The 20664-nt window shown below is 41.5% G+C and overlaps 13 protein-coding genes across 13 annotated transcripts; 6 read left to right on the forward strand and 7 right to left on the reverse strand.

Moving 5' to 3' along the window:
- Positions 1-447: 447 nt before the first annotated feature.
- Positions 448-4194, forward strand: PAS_chr1-1_0161 (N-glycosylated protein involved in the maintenance of bud site selection during bipolar budding; the record flags this gene model as incomplete). Its single annotated transcript, XM_002489762.1, has 1 exon — positions 448-4194. The coding sequence occupies one exon, from the start codon at positions 448-450 to the stop codon at positions 4192-4194; it is 3747 nt and encodes a 1248-aa protein (XP_002489807.1).
- Positions 4195-4292: 98 nt separating this feature from the next.
- Positions 4293-6329, reverse strand: PAS_chr1-1_0162 (Hypothetical protein; the record flags this gene model as incomplete). Its single annotated transcript, XM_002489763.1, has 1 exon — positions 4293-6329. One exon carries the CDS (start codon positions 6327-6329, stop codon positions 4293-4295), a length of 2037 nt encoding a protein of 678 aa, XP_002489808.1.
- A 169-nt stretch (positions 6330-6498) lies between these two features.
- PAS_chr1-1_0163 (Deoxycytidine monophosphate (dCMP) deaminase required for dCTP and dTTP synthesis) lies at positions 6499-7425 on the forward strand (the record flags this gene model as incomplete). The annotated part of the gene is made up of 1 exon (XM_002489764.1): positions 6499-7425. One exon carries the CDS (start codon positions 6499-6501, stop codon positions 7423-7425), a length of 927 nt encoding a protein of 308 aa, XP_002489809.1.
- A 29-nt stretch (positions 7426-7454) lies between these two features.
- Positions 7455-8159, reverse strand: PAS_chr1-1_0164 (Putative protein of fumarylacetoacetate hydrolase family protein; the record flags this gene model as incomplete). The annotated part of the gene is made up of 1 exon (XM_002489765.1): positions 7455-8159. One exon carries the CDS (start codon positions 8157-8159, stop codon positions 7455-7457), a length of 705 nt encoding a protein of 234 aa, XP_002489810.1.
- A 184-nt stretch (positions 8160-8343) lies between these two features.
- PAS_chr1-1_0165 (Hypothetical protein) lies at positions 8344-9618 on the reverse strand (the record flags this gene model as incomplete). Its single annotated transcript, XM_002489766.1, has 1 exon — positions 8344-9618. One exon carries the CDS (start codon positions 9616-9618, stop codon positions 8344-8346), a length of 1275 nt encoding a protein of 424 aa, XP_002489811.1.
- Positions 9619-10114: 496 nt separating this feature from the next.
- On the reverse strand, positions 10115-10336 carry PAS_chr1-1_0166 (RNA polymerase subunit, found in RNA polymerase complexes I, II, and III; the record flags this gene model as incomplete). Its single annotated transcript, XM_002489767.1, has 1 exon — positions 10115-10336. The coding sequence occupies one exon, from the start codon at positions 10334-10336 to the stop codon at positions 10115-10117; it is 222 nt and encodes a 73-aa protein (XP_002489812.1).
- A 161-nt stretch (positions 10337-10497) lies between these two features.
- PAS_chr1-1_0167 (Peripheral mitochondrial inner membrane protein, located on the matrix face of the membrane) lies at positions 10498-12276 on the forward strand (the record flags this gene model as incomplete). Its single annotated transcript, XM_002489768.1, has 1 exon — positions 10498-12276. One exon carries the CDS (start codon positions 10498-10500, stop codon positions 12274-12276), a length of 1779 nt encoding a protein of 592 aa, XP_002489813.1.
- Positions 12277-12331: 55 nt separating this feature from the next.
- PAS_chr1-1_0168 (Vacuolar membrane protein that transits through the biosynthetic vacuolar protein sorting pathway) lies at positions 12332-16186 on the reverse strand (the record flags this gene model as incomplete). The annotated part of the gene is made up of 1 exon (XM_002489769.1): positions 12332-16186. The coding sequence occupies one exon, from the start codon at positions 16184-16186 to the stop codon at positions 12332-12334; it is 3855 nt and encodes a 1284-aa protein (XP_002489814.1).
- A 194-nt stretch (positions 16187-16380) lies between these two features.
- PAS_chr1-1_0169 (Protein required for the ubiquinone (Coenzyme Q) biosynthesis) lies at positions 16381-17070 on the forward strand (the record flags this gene model as incomplete). The annotated part of the gene is made up of 1 exon (XM_002489770.1): positions 16381-17070. One exon carries the CDS (start codon positions 16381-16383, stop codon positions 17068-17070), a length of 690 nt encoding a protein of 229 aa, XP_002489815.1.
- A 47-nt stretch (positions 17071-17117) lies between these two features.
- PAS_chr1-1_0170 (N-myristoylated calcium-binding protein that may have a role in intracellular signaling) lies at positions 17118-17690 on the reverse strand (the record flags this gene model as incomplete). The annotated part of the gene is made up of 1 exon (XM_002489771.1): positions 17118-17690. One exon carries the CDS (start codon positions 17688-17690, stop codon positions 17118-17120), a length of 573 nt encoding a protein of 190 aa, XP_002489816.1.
- A 239-nt stretch (positions 17691-17929) lies between these two features.
- Positions 17930-19060, reverse strand: PAS_chr1-1_0171 (Negative regulator of the glucose-sensing signal transduction pathway; the record flags this gene model as incomplete). Its single annotated transcript, XM_002489772.1, has 1 exon — positions 17930-19060. The coding sequence occupies one exon, from the start codon at positions 19058-19060 to the stop codon at positions 17930-17932; it is 1131 nt and encodes a 376-aa protein (XP_002489817.1).
- A 403-nt stretch (positions 19061-19463) lies between these two features.
- PAS_chr1-1_0172 (Hypothetical protein) lies at positions 19464-19811 on the forward strand (the record flags this gene model as incomplete). Its single annotated transcript, XM_002489773.1, has 1 exon — positions 19464-19811. The coding sequence occupies one exon, from the start codon at positions 19464-19466 to the stop codon at positions 19809-19811; it is 348 nt and encodes a 115-aa protein (XP_002489818.1).
- Positions 19812-20308: 497 nt separating this feature from the next.
- PAS_chr1-1_0173 (Hypothetical protein) lies at positions 20309-20659 on the forward strand (the record flags this gene model as incomplete). The annotated part of the gene is made up of 1 exon (XM_002489774.1): positions 20309-20659. The coding sequence occupies one exon, from the start codon at positions 20309-20311 to the stop codon at positions 20657-20659; it is 351 nt and encodes a 116-aa protein (XP_002489819.1).
- Positions 20660-20664: the final 5 nt, after the last annotated feature.

The following is a 20664-nucleotide window of genomic DNA, read 5'->3' on the forward strand; positions in this document are numbered from 1 at the left end:
TCAGGAATGCAACAATGTAACGTGTTGCCAATCAGCCAATAGGTACACTCTGTCCGCATATGGACGCACACCTTACGGAGCCCCAACTTGTCCTCCTCAACGTCTGGCACGCCTCGCAGAATCTACACTGTCTACGTGTTTATTATGTAATCTTCATATCCAGATCTGGCAACAGGTAAATATTCTGCCATGCCTTTCCTCAGAAATGAGAATGATATTTTTGATTCCTGGCAGGAAAAAAAAAACCATACCTTGCACTTCACCTTCCAACCACATTGCACCCACGCAGAGTTCAGGTCTTTAACGTCACGTCCCCTCTTCTTTTTTCACCACTTCTCTTCTCCTACTTCGAGTTCCAAGCTAGTTTTTTATTCTGTTTCTGACCCCCGTTTTTGACCCTCAATCCCCCCAACACCAAATCACACAAGTCAACTTCAGATTGAAACTATGGCGGCGTTGTTGTTCCTACTGGTCTCAATAATCGTCTCTTGCCAGGCGATCAACTTTTCAAATGATATCTCTTTGCTGGGACGGTTCAACGGACTTTCTACACCCAATAATACCAATCAGTACAGGACATCTGTTAGGAACGAAGATTCAAAGAGTTTAGGCATTTTCAAACTAGGTCAAGATGAGTCGTTATCGTTCATTTCCACATTCAACGGCACAATAAAACAGTCCTACTCATTGGGGAATAACTTCGTGTTGGTAATCCCCATCGAAGAAAATGAAGCTCCTCTGATCCTAGAAGTGAACGAGGAAGCTTCTCAGGTTTCAATATCGAACCTGACCGAAAATTGGAGTAATCAAGTTCAAGGATCTATTCAAACCGTGTTTGTCAACCAAACGTCCAAGTTGATATATTTTGGGGGAAATTTGACGTTGAACAGTTCTATTTTTGGTTTGGTCTGCTTCAACTATGAATCTTCCTCCTTCGAGTCCATTCCCTTCCAAGGATTTAATGAAAACGCATCAGTGAACGCAATTGTTAGCATTGATGATGAGAACTTGATTTTCGGTGGAAACTTTTACTCCTTGGGGAATCAATCCTTACTTCATCATAATGTGTCCACCAATTCATCAAACTCAACTGAGTTGACCATATATGATGTCAGTCCAGATCAACTAACAAGTTTTAATATCGCCGACGTGTCAACAGCAGGTACCAACGAAGCCCTTTCGCCAGACCCCAAGTCAATCACTTGTCCCGATCAAGACAATGAATGGATTCTTTCAGGCTCCCAAGGGACTTGGCTAGCTATGCTCCACCACACAATAATTCCATCCAAGCTCCGTCTATTCCAATCAACTTCTGCAGAGGGTTATGGTGTCGAGTACTTTAGGCTCATAACTGGCCCTTCAAACAGTATCATGAACTTGACATATGTGAATCCACAAACCAACGAATATGAATATTGTGACGCGTGGTGTCCACTCCTCTCAAAATCACAGTTGGAAGACGCTCTTCAGAACGCAAACTCTTCAGATGTATACGAAGACACCGTCTTTAATGACAAAACCAGAACAGCAGGCTACCTAACGTGGTCTGGAGATTACCAAGAATTCGAGTTCCACAATGAACTCGACGTTACTCAAGTAACCATCCAAGTATTGTCCGCTTACAATGAAATCGGTGCTCTTAAAGGACTTCAAATCTACCAATCAGGAATCTACGTTTATGGTAACGAAAGTTTCAACGAACCTACCTGTGATGATTTTGAGTTTCATTCTTCCAGTGTATCCGTAGAGGCACCTGGATCCTGGACCCCCCACGAAGATGGGTCCATTACCACGACCATATCATTGATCAATGGTGAAATTCCAGACTCCACAGTGGGTGTGACATTCTATCCAAATATTAGTTTTCCTGGTGATTACGAATTTTATGTTTACACACCTGGCTGTTTAGCAACCGACTCATGTAGCACCAGAGGAATTGTCAACGCTACACTTCACAATGGAATCGACAATGAGCAACTCGCATCCATCTTAATATATCAAAACAATGATTTTGACAAGTATGACATTCTTTACAACGGTCGTATCAATGCAACCTTGGAAGATCATCCGTATGTCACCTTAGAGGTCGAATCAACTATACCGGGAAATTCAGAAACCGAGTTGGAATTTGCCGCATATCAGTTGTACGTAGACATACTGTACATTGATGCAGATGCGGCTATCAACTCAACTAATAGTACCAGATCCTTGAATTTGACAGTGCCTTTAAATGGTATTTTTGAGTATTCCCTCAACAACTTTACAGATTTTGACACTTTAAGGTTATCAAACAATACTTTTGTCGGAAACTCCTCCATAAATCTACTTGGATCCTCCTTACTTGAGAATGCTACAGTGAATGGGTTAGTTTTTCAGGATGGTAAACTTTATGTTGGTGGTAAACTGTCTGCTAATGACGAAGGTAACCTCTTGGAAGTTGCTATTCAAAATATCAACAACACCGATAATTCTTTTAACACTGAGGGAATGAGGCTTTTGCAATTCAATGGAACCGTGGATAGTCTAACATCAACAGTTGGCGAAGACATTACCGTCATCAGCAATTCATCCATCTTCCTTTTGAGAGATTCCAATGTCTTATCGTTGGCAGATACTAATTTCACCGTTTCTGACACTAGTTCATTCAAGATGAATAATTCCACATTTTTTCTATTCACAAATGAAGAAGGACAGTCAGTAGTCTGGAATAATGGATCCAGATCATGGGTCGAAAATAATTCATCTTTCTTCCTTAACTTAACCAGCAGCGTTAGTCTCGATGAGCTTAATGACACACTTTTGTTTGGAGATTTGGTTTATTCTGAGTATTCCATTAACAATCTGGCACGTTTTGTTGATGGCGAATTCTTTGAATCCCCGTTTCAATTTAACTCTTCATTCGATAACAGTTTATTAACCAGTTACTATATTAATGAGTCAGCAGCCCTGTTTGGCGGTAGATTTAAAACTACTGATGGACTTTCCAATGTTGCGATAGTTACATCACTCAGGAATGGATCCGTTCAAATTTCTGGGCTAAATGGTATCGAATGGGACGATGATTCAGTGGTCACAACGTTTTTAATCTCTCAAAAAGATGATTACCTATTTATTGGTTACAATGGAACTGCTGAGCTCAACAACACAAGTGTCCAAGGCCTATTAATCTACGATTTATCCCAGAACGAGCCCTTGGTTCACCAACCTGCACCATTAAACAGAGAGTCTGACGAACCAGGTATTGTTCACGCCCTCTCTTATAATACTGAAGAAAGCTATCTTCTTGTGGGTGGAGACTTTGAATCAGCCGGTAGCTTGTCATGTGAAGCGTTCTGTCGCTACGAAATTTCAGGATCCCGATGGGTCAAGCCGTCGATATCTAACTCTTTGGCTGGAGAGATACATGATATGAGCTATGTTTCAAACACCAAGCTGGTGGTTGCTGGAAACCTCTCAGTTGATGGTCAAAATGACGGTTTTGTAGTGTTTGACTCCTCCAAGAATGAAGTGAATGTTTCATCAGCGTTGTCCGTTTCCAACATAATAAACTACGAGAATCAAACTATTTCTCAGTTTATACTGGTGGACAGTTCTTTAAATGGCAGAGCTCTTGCATTGGGAAACAATTTTATAATAGGATCCAATGGAACTAACTGGACGAGATTGGACGGCGACAGCTTCTTTGAAGGAACGATTTTTACCAATATGGCACTTTTAGACATGGATAGCCGAACTCAAAACAATCGTCCAGCCTCCAATAATTTCTTTGATCTTGATGAGATCCTACTGGTGTCAGGATTCCTCAACTTTGGATCAGATATTGGTAACTACAGTACTGCTTTCTATAATGGGTCGTCGTGGATACCTTACACAGTTACCACCAACGATCTAGCACTAAGAAACTCTACCATCAACAATATCTATGCCAATTCTACCTCTTCAAGATCTTTGAAAAATGATATCCTATTGCAGGCACCACAGCTGGGCACAGGACCAGTCGTTGGAATAGGCTTTGCATTAGCACTAGGTACCACTCTCCTTCTTGGGAGTTTATTTGCATTATATGCTATTTCTAATAAGAGAAAGAATTCGTTCCTAGAGAAGCAAGATGCAAGAGTGGGAGAACTAGAAATGATGGAGAAAGTTCCACCAGATCAAGTTTTGGATGCCATGGATCAGGCCAAGTTCCGTTAGCTGGATAAACATATATTGTATAGTAGTAATGTATTAATTAATTAAAGATGGCTCCTCTCTGCATTGCGTGAGCATAACCATCACAGTAAGGAAAGGTACTAACTAACAAAAGTCCCGCCTGTAAATAAACTCACACTGCAAACCTGCTGCAGAATGGGAACTAGTATACATTGATGTTCACTTTGAATATAATCTGAAAAATCATTCAAAGCAACCAGTCCACTAATAGGATCTTTGATTATGTTGGTGCTCAAGATGGGTAATAATGTAATGGCGCAACGACTCCAAACGTGTCCTTCTTTCGAAGTGATAGAATATAAAGAGGAGCAAGAAGTATGGTTTGTAAAATCAAATGACTCATCTATATTGTGCTGAAAGTTGTGCAAAACAACATTGTCTTTTTGAGGGAGCAGATTCAAACCTGAGATTAAGTTGAACGATTGTAAGATGAATTCATCAACAGGATTGGATAGCGTTATTTTGTTGTCTGTAATGAAAGTTATAATCAACCTAGCTGCAATTTGAATCAATTCGTTATTCTTGTCCATTTTAAACCAGTTCAGAAATCTCAGGGATTGAACATATGTATCTTTGAACAGATGGTATCTTAAATGTTGAGAAAACGTAGTCAAAGATTTGTCATTTGACTTATTTTTGAGAAAGGGAGTTAAGTTTTGGATTCTTGATTCAAACTCTTTGTAAAGGTTCTTGTTTCTCAATGAGTACATTGATATTATCTGTGTAATCAAAGAACCAGAATATTGGAGAGGTAACAGTTCATTAATGACCGATCCTGAAAAATAGTCCACTAGTTTACCAAGCTCCATAGTTTTGACACTCCTCAAAGGAACAATATTGAAGTATACTTTCCAGTAGGCCAAGCTTTTGGCAAAAACTGGCGATGCCAGTTTATGCTTGGTGTACAGTATTCCAAAAACATTACTAGTGGGATCCATAGATATGCCAGCTATAAGCAATTTTTGAGGATCCGCCGACTGAACTAACATTTTCTGAATTTTATACAATTGTTTGTAAAGAGGGTCCTCGGCTGTCGGCTCATTGATCATAAAATTAAGATGTTCGAAATTTGCAAAACCTTCCGCGGGGGAAAATTCAGTTCTAATGTAGTCACCAGAAGATTCAACGAGTATTAATTTTAATAAGCCGTCCATGCGATATAGCTCAAAGTCATGGAAAAACAAAGGAGACTGAAGATCTAACTCAAAATGAGAAATTTGGTCAGAATCAAAAACGAACGCTTTCAAAGATTTAGTGAAAACAATGAAAAATGTTAGCTTTCCATCCCAATTATACCATTTACTATTAGCATGTAATCCTCTGTATTTCTTGGAAATTTGTTTTAACTGGCCATCAGAGATAAGGCGGCCATCAGTTTCCAAGCATACTTTGATCACATGAATGGAATTGTCTCTAGTAATGGCTGTCAAATAACTGACCAATCTACCCTGACTCTGGATCCAAGGTGACCATTCCAATGTGCCGGCAACTGATGGCAGCTCTATTGTTATTTTAACATCAATTTTGTCAGAAAATAATTCAAATAGCTTAATTTCACCCTTTCCATTAGAAATTGCCATGAAATGGTGATCATCAAGCCTCACATCATCGACCAGAGGCGCCCAGGAGAAACCGGTAATCCTACTTCTTTGAATATCTGGGAGCCGCGTGACATGCTCCAAGTCCAACTGGTGAATCGCTGAGTTGACATGTAACGAACAATTCCAGTTACCAGTTTCAAAAATGTACAATTGGAGGTTGTTGTACAATACTGCCAACTGGGATCTCTGGTCTTTGGAGAACCCTTTTGAAGACCATCGAATGGACACCGGTTGAGGCTCCATGACCGTATCGGTGATATTCACGTCATCATCGTACGTCTGATGTCGTTGAAGGTAAAGAAGTGGAGAGGGATTGAGGACATTTCTTTTCAACACCAGGAGATCTGTAAGTGCATGAATTTTGTGGATGTCTGGATTGAGAGAAACAGGGGTGCTTTCTAAAACAACAACATTATTGTTGTTGTTTATTATGGCAATGTCACCATCATTGGACCATTGAAAGAGATTGGGAACCCTATAGGGCTGGAACCGGGTTAGCACAATTTCTTGTGCCATGAAGATGAATTGTAAACAGAGAAAGAGGAATCTCCTCGGAGATATTCGAGCTCTGTTGTTAGAAGGCCCTTCACGGTTGTGTCCCGCGAAGCTACTTGTTCTGAGTAGAAATATCAGAAATGCTGTATACGCGTCAGTTTTCCGCCCACCTAGCCTAGTCTGCATTTCAATGCTGATAGGCATCTCTGGAACCAAATGTTCCGGCAGGACAACTGTAGCTCGTTATTTGACATACCAAGGATTCAAACACATATCGTTAGAGCCTTCAATATTGAATATTGACCATAAGTTCGAAGATGAAGATGAACTGGTCGATTTCGTCACCAAGAACTACTCTGAAAATTTCGTCTTATCACACATTGACAATCCTGTTCTTCTAAGCAAGTTATCCAAAAGGCCGTTCTTTTTACATATTTCATTGGAAAGCTCTATACTCAAACGACACCAGAGAAGATGCTCAAAGGCGGGGGATATTTCTCTGGAGGAGTTCGTCATAGACTGTGATAAATACACTTTTGATCATAAATTGATAGAGATAAGTAATCTAGCCGACATTACCATCATTAATAATCATGACTCCATCAACCAGTTGTATTCACATCTTTCCAATGTCAACTTGTTGAACCCGACAAGATTAAGACCGTCGTGGGATGCCTACTTCATGAGATTGGCAGATCTGGCAGCTTTGAGATCCAATTGCATGAAAAGAAGAGTTGGGTGTGTAGTGGTCAGAGATAACAGAATTATTTCTACTGGTTACAACGGCACACCAAGAAATATGCCTAATTGCAATCAAGGAGGGTGCGCTAGATGCAATTCGGGAAACTCGTCAGGGAACGGCCTATCAACCTGCTTATGCCTACACGCAGAGGAGAACGCATTGTTGGAAGCAGGAAGAGATCGAATCAGTACCAACAGTATTCTCTACTGTAACACATGTCCATGTTTGACATGCTCCATTAAAATTATTCAGAGTGGCATTCAAGAGGTGGTCTATTCCCAGAGTTACAGCATGGATACACTTTCTTACCAGGCATTGAATGCTGCTGGAGTAAAACTTCGTCAGTATTCTCCACCCCAAGGAGGCGTCATGTAATAAAATGTTTATTCTTTACTTCTCAATCTTTAGGTTTCTTTGTACTCATATGGTCCAGGTTTCTGGTCCACCTCGACGTCGATAACGGATTCTGGAATTACCTTCCCATCAACAGAAATAAAAGCTTCGACATGGTCACCAGGAACGAGCTTCCCCACACCCTTTGGAGTTCCTGTTAGAATCACATCGCCTTTTTCAAGGGTCATGATTGAGCTCATGGTAGCGAAGATTTGATGAACTGGGAATATCATCAAATTGGTCAGGTCATCTTGACGAGTTTCTCCGTTGACTTTCAAGTGCAATTGAACATTATAAGGATCAGGGATTTGAGATTTGGAAATGAAGGGAGAAAGGGGCAAGAAAGTGTCAAATCCTTTCCCAATTGACCAAGGCAAACCTTTCTTTTTGGCTTCATCCTGAACGTTTCGGGCTGTCAAGTCAATCGCCAACGAGTAACCTGCAATTGCATCGAGCGCATCCTCGGCGGTAAATGTTTCAGGGTCCAGATTCTTCAACTGTTTGTTGAGTACGACAGCCAATTCTACCTCATGGTGAACCACAACCCCCTTAGGTACCAGAATGGGGCCGTCCTTTGGAAGCAGCACAGATGACGATGGTTTCAGAAAGAAGAAGGGCTGGGAGGGTGTTCTGTTGTTTAGCTCTTTGATATGAGCCACGTAGTTTCTGCCAATGCAGAGAAACTTCCCCGCCTCTTTTACAAAGTTGAATGACATTTCGTTCTAGTATACAGGAGAAAGAGGACGCTTTGAAATTACACCATACTGTGGTTGTTTGAGTACCCGCGATTGCTTTGACTATATATTTCTAAAGTCTATACAGGACCGGGGTCGGCATCGGGATTGATTGGCGTTAATGACGACCCCTCAAAATTTATTATGTAAAGAGGAGGATTAAATTCTAGCTTTTCCTCTCTCCCAAACTCGTATTGTTAGAAGCCATTAACGCAGTATTTTCTGTTTGTGAATTTTGATTTGAAAGTGTGTTTAGCCCGTTTAATTGTATTTGATTTGCTGGCTTTCCCATCATCGTAGACCCTAACTCCATTTGTTCTTCAGGACCCACAGGCTTCCGTCCTTGGTCAACGTATTGAGTGGAATTTAAGATAGCATTCAAATTTTCAACACCACCAAGCTGATCTATCAAAGTCGGGCAATTGTGATGTGAATACAATATGGTTCTGAGGGTTAGAACCTGTTCTCGGAGCATGTTTACTTGGAAATTAAGAGCATTGTAGTTTTGTGAGTAGAAATTTAGTTCCTCTTCCATACGTTGCACTTTTTGTTTCTTTCTTTGCCGGCATTTCGATGCAGCCACCCTATTCCGTTCCAGGAAACTCTTCCGCTTTCCCTCTTCGTCAGCAGGCGTCTTCTTTGAGTCAGGCTCAGCTGACTTCTCATCTGTTGTTGCAACCGACGCGGTTCTCTTCTTAGATTTCGAACCCTCTTTTTTAACCTTCAAGTCCTTGGCACTGTCGCAGTCTGTGCTATTTAATGATGTTACTGGCGTGGGAAGTTGTGTCTCTTCCTTCTTCAAGCTCTGTGGAGGTTCAGCTGCGCTTGGAAATGCCAACAGCGACGATAAGTTAGAGATAAGCGCCGGAGGAACTGGATACGGATTGTTGACGTTCGGCGGCACCTGTGAACCGACACCCTGTGGGGGAGGGGGAGCTTGTGGAAGAGGACCCTGAAGAACCTGGCCTTGCATAACCGGTACTTGATGGACTGGGACTTGAGAAACCGGGACTTGGGGAATCGGAGTTAGCCCTGTTCGAAGATAAGATTCGTTAGGCGTTAGTCCCGACCTTCGAGCGTTCAGGACAAACTGTTGCATAAGGCTTTGCGAGCTATGGTGGTTGGTGAGTCCTGGGAATGTGTTCGAATTGTAATTTACGTTCCACATAGCACCAGGAGTTATCGAAAGACCCGAACCACCAGGGGAGAGGCCAGTTAGCGGTGGCAGAATGTTCTTCTTGGACCCGCCGGGCGTTAGTACAGTGGGAGAAGCACCTTCTGTGGTAAGGTTAGGTTGCTGCTTAGGATTGAGAGCGATCTTCTTATCTTTTGTATCGCTAGAAGGCTTGCTGGCGAACGATTGCTCAAACGGGTTAGGCTCCAATTCTAAACCCGATTTGGTTGTTTTTCCCAAATCGTTAGGAGGACTAACGGAGTTCATGAGACTGAGACTGGGTCAGAGCTTCTCTCTTTGGTGTACTGGTGTATATGATGTAGGGCGGGCAGCGCAATAAACGCACAATAGCAATTGAATCAGACCGGTAGCTTTACTGATTCAACAGAAAAAAAAAAGAAAATTTGGAGGAGTAACGTAATGACGACGTCATTGGATTGAAACAAAGATTCGCGATCACAGAAAAACGAGAACCACAGATTTCGATGTTAGATGATAGTTGCTGGATGGCTGATGCTACCGAGAGGTGCAAGGCATTTGAGGGAACTTGACAGAGATGGTCTTGAGATTGTCAGCAGCTCAGATTACTGGCTACTGCTGCTTGAGTTTCAACCGAATCACTTTGATTAACTAATAATAAAATTACATTGTTTGTTTTTGACCAGAAGGGCACCCACACCGGATTACTTGAAAGTTCATTTTTTGTTCACCTGGCATCAAACTGGACTAAAATACTATGTTAGTACTGCAATATTCTCAAGATCTAGTACGTTGTCAAAAACTTACTCATTCGTTTGGTTCTGGCTTTGTAAATCACACGATGCCCGCATTCCTTACAACGAACTGGATCAGACTTGTTCAGAGAAAAGTTGTGAGCACAGGCTCCACAAGTGTATTTGACACCGTAGTGCTTGTTTGGAGCTACACCGGAAGCGGCTGCCGCAAGATCTGTGCCTGATGGAGCTACAAATCCTTCTCTGCTCATCTTTGAAATGGGAGTTGTATGTAGATTGGGTTGACTAGTGTTTCCAATCGTATTTGTAAGGATAGTAAATTTTTCAGGACGACGCACGACCACTATTTCTCTCCCTGAACACTAATTCTAGTGATAGTGCATACCTCCCAACGAGACCCTAACGTGTTTAGATGCTACAAAGTCTAGGTAGCTCCAACCGTTGGAGAACTGTTCAGACTTGTACGTATGTGTGGGATCGTTGTTTCGCACAAATGGCTACTGCCTGTAACAATCAGGAGTATCTCCAGTTCTTACCTTATGTGGGAAAGGGATCCAAGTTCAAGACTCATTATATCAACTCCTTTAACAGCGTATCCAACTCTAACCAATCACATGATGACCACGAACTACGCAGTAGACAGCAAAAATTGACGAATTATAAGAAAATCTCCAAGTATCTCTCGCAGGACGAGTTATTTCAACTGAACCAAGAATTCATCCAACAAATATTCTCTTTAATCACCAGTTTCAGGTATGATTCTAAAATCCTAGATCCAGGAACTGTTCAAGAGTTTTACAGACAACCAAGAGTCTTGTCAAGGGCACCTAAGTTACCAGAATCACTGAACATCGAGGTTTTCACGGAGTATGTAGACCAGATCACGAATAATCGATATGTGCATAACCACGCTTCTAACGAGGAAAACGTTATTCCAATGTTGCTGCGTCAGTTCTTTCACAAGGATAACAGACACTGTATGAAACTGAGGGGTATTCACTCCTACAACAACGTTATTCGTTTCTTTCTTTCTAAGAACGACCTACCATATGCGAAATCGTTGTTGGCTCAGATGAGAACAGAAGGAATTAGGCCAAATAGATTGACATACAATCTTTTTATTGGTCATTTGAGGAACATGCCTGTACACTATACAAACCCCCTCATTACTGTTTTGAAGTATTTGGGTTTAATGAGAAAGGAATACATTTCTCCTGATTCAACCACATGGCATCTGATCTACCAGATTTTGCCAGACAAAATTTCCAAGCAAATGTTATTGGACAAAATGGATCAACTGGGATTTTCCAGAACTGCACTTTTGACACGGTTCGAACTGGAATCGCTCTCGTGTTCTAATGAAATGACGAAATTGCTGCAGAGCACTCCACCACCATCGAAGGACATAAACTGTTTCAATATTTTGTTTTCTCAATTGGTCATAGAGAAAAAATATCAGAAATGTTGGGAATTGCTCCATGAAACTACACTAACTCCCAACTTGTCCACTCTCAATAGCATTCTCAATTCTCTCCGAAACAATTCCCGAGTCGATCTGTGTTTTGTCTTTTACAATTACATGCTGGACAAGTTCAAGATTTCCCCTAACACTACCACTTTTCACTACTTGATTGCGGCAGCTGTCAAGCAGGGATTTCATAATAATTGGAGACAGGTCCTCAGGATTCTATATCATGAAATGTTAGTTGTTACAGGAACCACAAATAACTTCTCAGGATACTATCTTCAACGGGCCAAAGCCCGTTCTTTAATTGATCTGAAAAATAATCAAGCTCCGTTGAATTTAAAAACTCCACTTTCAACCGCAGAACTGGACATCCGTCACCAACTTTTTAATGATCTTTCTATCAATACAGAAACCAAGAAATTCCCAACCATACCAAACACACAGAAACATGGGCCAAAGTTTGTAAAAGCTGCTCTTACAAGCGGGTACCACAGAGCTAAACCTTCCAAAAACGGAGAACAGAAAGGAAACTACATACACCTGGCCAACAGAGCCAAGTCTGTCAAGAGTGCCATACAAAAAGATTTTAAACAAAAGGACAAAATGCATAATTTATCCCGAAGGTATAGAGATCGAATCAGCATCATCAAAGAGGGTTACACGAGCAATCTTAAACAAAAACTTGTAGATAACAATATGGTCTCTGTTCCCTATCTAAAATAGTAAATATAATTATAGCATGCATCAGAATAGGGTCTTGTGATAACAGGCAAGCTCATTAATCTAAAGTCTGCTCTTGTAATCGGTCGATAAGTTCGTCAGAAACTAAACTTGCATAACTTGAAGATATATAGCCTCTCCCCCCAACATATGATAATATGACTGGAAGGAACATCAGACTATGCAATGAGGCTAACACCACTAGAGAGAACCACATTCGGAAATAATACACCTCAAAAATTTGTGATCTTGTGAACGCTAACACTGTAACCCCAACGATCTTAGTTAGAGTGATTCCACCAAACACGGAACCTCCAATGGTCGTGAGGGACTTGAAAGCTCTCGATTGCTTGCTGGAGAATGCATATGTGGTATCTAAGCTAGTGTTGAAGTTGATTGCTGGATCACCAATAGTAAAACCTCTCACGATGTGAGTGCAAAATTCTACACTTAGACCAACACAGATTAGGATGTTCACCAAACTGACGGCGTTCAGATTGATTCCCCAAAGAGCCATTATGCCTCCCATATCAATCAAAATCATAACAACAGTGAGGATCAAGATTAGAGCAGAAGCGAAAGACCCCAAAAGGGTTACTGCAAATAAGAAAATCACCAAAAGGGCAGCAGCAATCAAGGAAAAGGTCAATTTGACAATAGACGCATACTGGACAAAGAAAATGTAAAATGGTGAGTATGCAAACAAATTCTCAATTCCAGTGTACTCCTTGACCTCGTTCGTGATCCGAAGGGACTCTTTATAGGCCTTTATGAAATCATTTTGTGATCTAAGAGGAACATGACTGGTACGGAAAACAAAGCTTTCGACGTTTGTTCCATTAACATCAGTGAAGACACTACTTGAATATGGAGCTTTACCACCCAACGGGCAAGGATCACTAGGTGATTCAATCCAAATATCAAAATACTTCATGAATTCTTCGCCTTGAGGGAGTCCTTCCATAGTAATATTCCACCCAGGCTCGTGGTTTTCGTAGCAAACCTCGCACTGTCTTGAAGGGGCGTATATTGGACACATCTCAGTCTGGTTAGTACCTTTTCGAAACCTGCAACAATCCGTGAGGTCTGGATTCAACCATAGGAAAAAGTCATCTATCCAACTGCTAGTAGGTTCATAAATGGTAGAGATTTCAGAGCGTTTTCTTTCCTGTTCCAAGACGTTTACCAAAGAAAATTCATCACAGGTTGAGAATCTTCCACACAGTTTTTGTTGGTTGCTTCTTTCCGTAACATTCATGCCATCTACTACAAAGTAAGTAGGAGGCCCGACTCCCAAGTAATTGTAGATACTATCGAAATAGTCAATCAAAAATGAGTCCCTGGGTAATGCAATACGCTGATCTAAACCAAACTGAACATCTGGCAATAAGCTAAGACAAAATATGGTGAACGTTCCGAAGATTGCCAAAATGCAAGGCTTTATGTTTTTGTTGAATATAAAGGGAGCATAATACTTTTTAATCAACTCTGAGAAGACGTTGTCATTACTAGTGTCCAATAGCTCATCAATTATTAATCCTTCCTGGCTATTGTTGTTCCCAAATTGAACTCCTCTGTCAACTTTTACAAATGGGAAAACATCCAACCTGTTATCCTCTAGGCGGATTTGATCTAGCGTTAACAATGATACGAATGCCGTGGTTTGTAAAATACAATTGAATAACACAGCCATTGTACAATAAGCGGCAAAGTTTCTCACTGCTGGCATGGAAACAACCGTAGCCAGAGCAAAACAGAACACTTGAGAAGATGAGCTAAGCAATATACTAGGCCCAATCTTTCCCATAGCTTTAGAGACTCTTAGGGGAATACTCTCAGTGCTATAATTCATGTTAACTGTGTTGAGCTCATGGGAAATCAGAAAGATGTTATCGACACCAATTGCAAGGACCAAGAATGGAATAACTTCTGCTATAATTAGGGTCGATTTAAGTCCGAAAATAGACCAAAATCCGGCTGAACTTGATACAGAAAGAAGAACAATGATAATTCCTGACAAGCCTAAAGTGAATCTGGTGTGAACCAGAGAGGTAAGGTTCCATTCTCTGGTAATTGCGTTGCTCCCTAAAGCTACTGCAGCATACAAGAACATAAGTAGGTAGGAAATTACAATGATGTTGATATCAGTGTTAGTTGACTTGTTAAGTTCTTTTTGCAAGGAGCTTTCAGTGCTGAAACTCAACTTCAGACCCCTTTGTGCAGATTCCTCTTTAAGATCCAACAAGTGAGATTCCAATACTTTTTCCCACGCTAGAGAATTTTGAAACTGTGTGCTATTAACATCATTAGAGTTGTTCATCACGAGAGTGATAACTAACGCATTAGATTTTAGAATGTCAAAATCTTCCAATTGTTCAGTTCCAAAAAGAAGACTCTTTTTCAAAGGCTGTTGAAACGAAGGGAGACAATTCACTGGGCTGTTGGCACATGAGGATAGTTTCTTCTCCCAATTATCTTCAGTTAAACTGGAAGAATCACCTCCGAAATACTGTGTGAATGATTCAACAACGCAGGCATCGTTGATAGGTTTCAAACATAGATCTTGTAGCGTGATCGTCTCCCTCTGGTAATCTGATGCATTAGCTTGTAAAGAAAGGATGGTTGACTCTTTGTCAAACCACCATTTTAGGGTATCATAAGAGAGCACTGGTCCCGTTTCATTGATAACAAATATCTGTTGCGTCCGATAAAACGGTCCAAACTTTTCATCAAAAACTTGCTTTTGTTGGAATGCTTCGGCTTGCGGAGACACCCACAATTTAACAGGGTCTTCTTCGAGTTCAATGAATCGCATGAAAGACGTAAGTGTCAACGACACCACCAAAGAGACAAAAATCACAGTTTTGGGAGAGGTTGAACAAAAGAACCCCAACTTGCAGAACCATTCTTCCAACTTGCTGTTTATTGGATAATAAGAAGAGTTATATTCAAACTCATTGTTAAAAAACTGTTCGTCTTCGGAGCTGTAATCATACCTAGATTCATCCAAAGCCAGATCATCATGTAAAAGTAAGCTGGTCCTGGATTTGGTATATCGTGAGGTTTTGTAAGCAATATATCCCAAAAGGACAATTGCATAAAGCACAACAACGGCAAATGAAAAGCAAGGAAGAATACCCACACGACACTGTTTTGGAGCGTGTCGACTAGGAAGAACTGGACAAGATCCTGGACAATCGGAACATGCACATTTATAATCTGGATTGCTATCGTTACAGGCTCTCACAGGGTTATCGGGGTATTCAACCCATTGAGGGGTTGAATTGGACGGATATTGAAAATTGATTTGAAAGGGAGAACCCCCCAATAAAGGCTTTTCATCACCTAAGAATTTCAAAAAATCCGAGTAATTCTTAGCGCCACCTCCAATCAAGTCCATGGCATACCCGTTCGATGCTCCGAACTTGATATCCTTACAAGAATTGAAAAACTCCTCTGCCCAACTGCTTTGGATGTAGTAGTCCAATTCACTCACCGCATCCTCTCCAGTGGTGGACTTTACCGTGTCCGTAACATTGACAAACTGAGATTGATCTGGAGAACATGTGAATGAGCAGAACAAGGTATAAAAGTTACTGCGGCATGCTGGACATGAAGCAATGATAGGATCAACCTTTTTCAGTTGCTTTTGCAAATTCAACAGTTGAGAAGTGTCACAACACGTGTAAGTATTTATATCAGCAAACTCTTTACCACATATTTGTTCAAGTAGGTCAAAATCATCTGGGGAGGATGGCGTAGAGAACGTATTATCAGGACAGGGCAATTCTGAACCGAAGAAGTTCTTTTTGCCACAATTTCCTCTCAAAGCACAAATTCCAGCTTCGTGAACCTTTGTAGCCTGTACCAGACCGGCCACAAACAGGAAAAGTAGGGGGAGCAGGATGATCATGATGTGGTCCGCTTCCCGTTAGCAAGTGAGCGTAGAGGAGATGAGATAGAGGGCTGATATTCTCGTTTCCCGCCGCGACTCTACCCCCCTTGATGATGATGTAAGGGTTTCAGTATACATATGGGCAAACCGTACGATCCCACAGCTCTATCACTCTCGTTCACTATTGAAATTTCCCCGTCATCCTGAGGACCATGATCAGACATAGCAGGAATTTGATAAAACTGCAATCAGTGAGATATGCGTCCACTAAGGGCAAGGAAAACTCTGCCACGGAAAATTTGAGGCTGGGTTACTTATCAGACGCACAGAATGCCTACATGGATAGGGTTATCAGAGTAGACCAAGCAGGGGAGTTGGGTGCAAATTTCATATACAATGGGCAGTATTTGGCCCTGTCACATAAGAGACCGGATTTAAAACCTATACTAAAGCATATGTGGGAACAGGAGATCCACCATCACAATACTTTCAACAATCTACAGGTTGAAAGAAGAGTGAGACCGTCGTTGCTAACCCCTCTCTGGAAGGTTGGAGCCATGGGATTAGGTATTGCCACAGGACTGATGGGGAAAGAGGCTGCTATGGCTTGCACAGAGGCTGTTGAAACTGTAATTGGAGGGCATTACAACCAGCAATTAAGAGTACTAACTAACCAGTTCCATGTGGATGTCGTGAATGAGGAAACTGGAGTAAATACTCCGACCGTCCCCGAGGAGATCAAAGATATGCAGAAGTTGGTCAGTCAGTTCAGAGATGAGGAACTGGAGCACTTAGATACAGCCGTTGAACATGATGCTCACGGTGCTAGGCCCTACTGGTTGCTTACAGAAGCAATCAAACTGACCTGTCGGGGTGCTATATGGACTGCAGAGAGAGTTTAATGAAAAGTCTATCTTGGTTTTTTCTTCTTTGCGTAGGTGAACTCATCTCACACTAGCCCGTCGTAGAGCGTTAAAGCGTTTATAATGGAAGGGTCTAACTTGCAGCGTTCCTGGAATTCTTGCAGCGAGATTTTTCCATCTTCATTCTTATCCATCAAATTGAAGATCTTCTCTACCCTTAGTTCTGGTGTTTTTTCGTCTTCTGACAACTCGACCATTGAGCCGATCATCTGATAGATCGAAGTTACGATTGCTAACATTTCATCGTGGTCTATAAATCCATCGTTGTTGAGATCATACAGTTTGAATGACCACAATAGCTTCTCTTCCATAGACCCCCTCGAGGTGACAGAGAGCGCAGTTATAAACTCTTTGAAATCAATCTCTCCAGAATTGTCTGTGTCCAATACCTTGAACGTGTAAGCACTGAACTCTGTGGGATCTCCAAAGGGGAAGAATTGCTTGTAGATCTTGATGAAATCGTCTTTAGTCATTGTGCCCGAGGGACAATCTCTCAAAAAACCCTTGTACCACTGCTGAAGCTCTCGTCTATCAAACTTGGTAGTCTGTCTCAGCTCGTGTATATCATCACTGGACAGTTTGGATGCTACTTTACCCATTGTGGCTGTGTGATGGGTTGTGTGTAAAAGGGAGAGAATGGTTAAGCTTTATAACTTCGCGACTTTGCTCAATTTTTCCATAGATACTACACCCTACTATGTAAGGCACGGCTGCCAGATCTAACCAGTAGAACGAGGCGTTGGCACGGAGCCAGCAGAGCTGGCTATCTGCTTAGAAACATACAATAGGACGCAGTAGTGAAAATGAATTGAAATTCAATTAGATAATTATATTTATTTTATATCTTATCTGGCGTCCAATCCAACCCCAGTCGCTTATAAATTTCAGACTGAGCCTGGGACCATATTCTAGCCTTCTCCTCCTTGGAAAGGCCATTTCCATTGAATTGTTTTTGTGTATTGTTCAGGATTGCTTTGGATAGCAAATCGTTTTTCTGTGCTGGGTGTCCTTTCAGTATGGAGCATCGATGCTGGAAATCAAGGCGACATTGCGTCTCAACCCCCAGGTTTAATAAGTAGTTTTCAATTATGTTTCTCCACTCCACTTTTGAAAAATATTGCAAAGTTGGATCTTTTGTGGGCATGTCAGAGTATCTAGCCTGAATGGCTAGATTGTGTCTGTATCTTGCAGACTGCACTATGTACGCAGCTGTCTTCATTTTGAATTCTTTAGAGAATTTAGACTCTTTGTAAATGTCCGATCGCATAAGGATCTCAATGAATTCGTTATCAGAACTCGTCAGTGGGAGGAGAACGATGTGGAAGTCGGGATTATCTCTTATACGAGGTATGTACCCGCCCCACTCTGGTTTGAGTTCACTAACTATCAGCAGAGACCTCAGATCGTTCAGTTCCCAGTTGACCAGGTTCCTTTTGGTGAACACTGGTCGCCCGTTGTAAAACCGTTCCACGGTTAAGTCGGGATCGTACATGTCGTCAAAGTTTTTCGGAAGAACTTCGTTCAAATCAACTTCAGTGACAAATCCATTGTCAGAAAAGTAGTTAGTAAATAATGAGGTGGCCTCTGTTTGATTAGTTGGTTGCTGTGTTAGGTTGTTGGAAAACAGGGAACTTCTCCTGGTGGTTGTTCTGGAGAGTTTGGATTCTGGCTTCTTCAAGAAGCCCAAATAAGCCTTCCGTTTCCTCTTGGACTCGTCTATCGTCATTTCAGAGCCATCACTGGCCACGCTAGCGAGACTTTCGACGTCTGACCCGCTGAACTGTGAGGACGAAGCTGTTATGGATTTGGTGGCCAAGGGGGAGGAACCATGTCGTAGGTTGCTTTGAGCTTGCGCTAATTTTCGGTGGATATCAAGACGAGCTTGCTCCTTAAACTCGCTGGGAGTGTTGTAGTTGTCACCCGAGTACTTGAACTGCTTCCTGTTGAAACTTGTAGGTGGGATATACATTGGGTGATTCTGGTTTGTTTGACAACCGGATTAAATTAGCTTCTCGAATAAAATTGACCTTTTAATATCACGGATAAAAAATTTATTTCTGGTATGTTCCGGCCCCAAAAACCTGCAATAAGGCGTGGGGAGATTAGACGGGGCGGGATAACTCGGAGGCGTATTTCTGTGGAGACTCCCCTAGCGAAAGCAAAAAAAAGAAACAAACTACGAAAAAGAAAGAAAAAAGAAATCCCGGAAAGACAAGTTGACTTCCCGTCGTGCCGTACCCAATATATATCCAATAAGCGATTGGTGAAAAAAATGGTTGGCCCATAGGTAACAAAAGACGATTATTGCAAAAGAGCATGGGCGTGAGTGAACTTCCAGAACTTCGTAAGTAAAGCGTTAATTCTGATGTGTAATGTCCGGGGAGGAGTCGGCGAAGGACATTGGCCAATTGAGAGAGGGAAAACTTTATCCTTTGAACTATTCACATTCGCACACCAATGAGACCATTAAACTAACATTGATAGTTTCCCATGAGGAAATGAAACAGAACAAGATTCCTCTTGCCTACAGAGACAGATGTGCCAGACTGTTGGTTCCTCTCAACAAGTGTAGGAAGGAGGGATGGTATATGCCTTGGAATTGTGTTCAAGAGAGACACGACTACGAACAATGTCAGTATCTGGATTTCAAGAGAAGGGTCAAGGAATTGGAGGAGATCAAGAAACAGAGAGACGCTGCGGATGCCTCAGCAGATCTTTGAAGGCTATCATAGAAATTTATGTTGACTATTTAATGTATACTAACTGAACGATTATTTATTATTTATTATAATTATAATTATTTATTATATTATAATTATATACTATGTTGTAATAATCATTTTCTATCACCTATTGTTTACCTTCCTGTTATGGCATTGGGATTAGCTGCTTATGAAGCCAGCCATAGGTAGTACTCTTGGAAAGCAGAACTGATGAATATGAGCTGCCAATAGTGCGGGCCAAGCTTGTATCTGCTGCATGTAAGATAAGTGCGCACTCATGCTTGAAAGAAGATGTTGTTACCAAATCTGGCCGTTGTTTTCATTGATCCACACTGATTCCGTACTTGAAATTTCATTTGACACGCTCTACCCGCATACTGCCTGCCGATTCAAAACAGAAACAAACATCTAGTGAACTTGATCTGCAATGGTATTCAGTAGCATATATTACGGCCTCTCGGCTTGTTTACTTTCGATCTCTCTTCATCCTACTTATGACTGGCAGTCTAGGTGATATTTTTGCCTCATTGTTCAAAAAGAAGGATGAGGAAGAACTGCTCTGGCCAAATATGACTTCGAGCAGACAGAGCGAAGAGACTTGCTGTCCAGCTCAGCATGTCCGAATAGAACATGAAAGAAAACACCGTGGTAGCATCGACAATAAGGGTCACCGTAACCAGTTCCTAAGCTCAGCTTCAAGTACCTTTCCGCCAGCCGAAGACGTTCAATTTGAAAAGCTCTCTCAATCTATTTACACCATGCTGGACGAACCACTACATATACAGCCAAACAATCAAAACTGCATCAGTTACAGAAATAGCGGCTTCCGCACCAAGTACAGATAAATAAC

The sequence above is a fragment of the Komagataella phaffii genome, chromosome 1, assembly GCF_000027005.1.
Source record: "Komagataella phaffii GS115 chromosome 1, complete sequence".
NCBI lineage: Eukaryota > Fungi > Ascomycota > Pichiomycetes > Pichiales > Pichiaceae > Komagataella > Komagataella phaffii.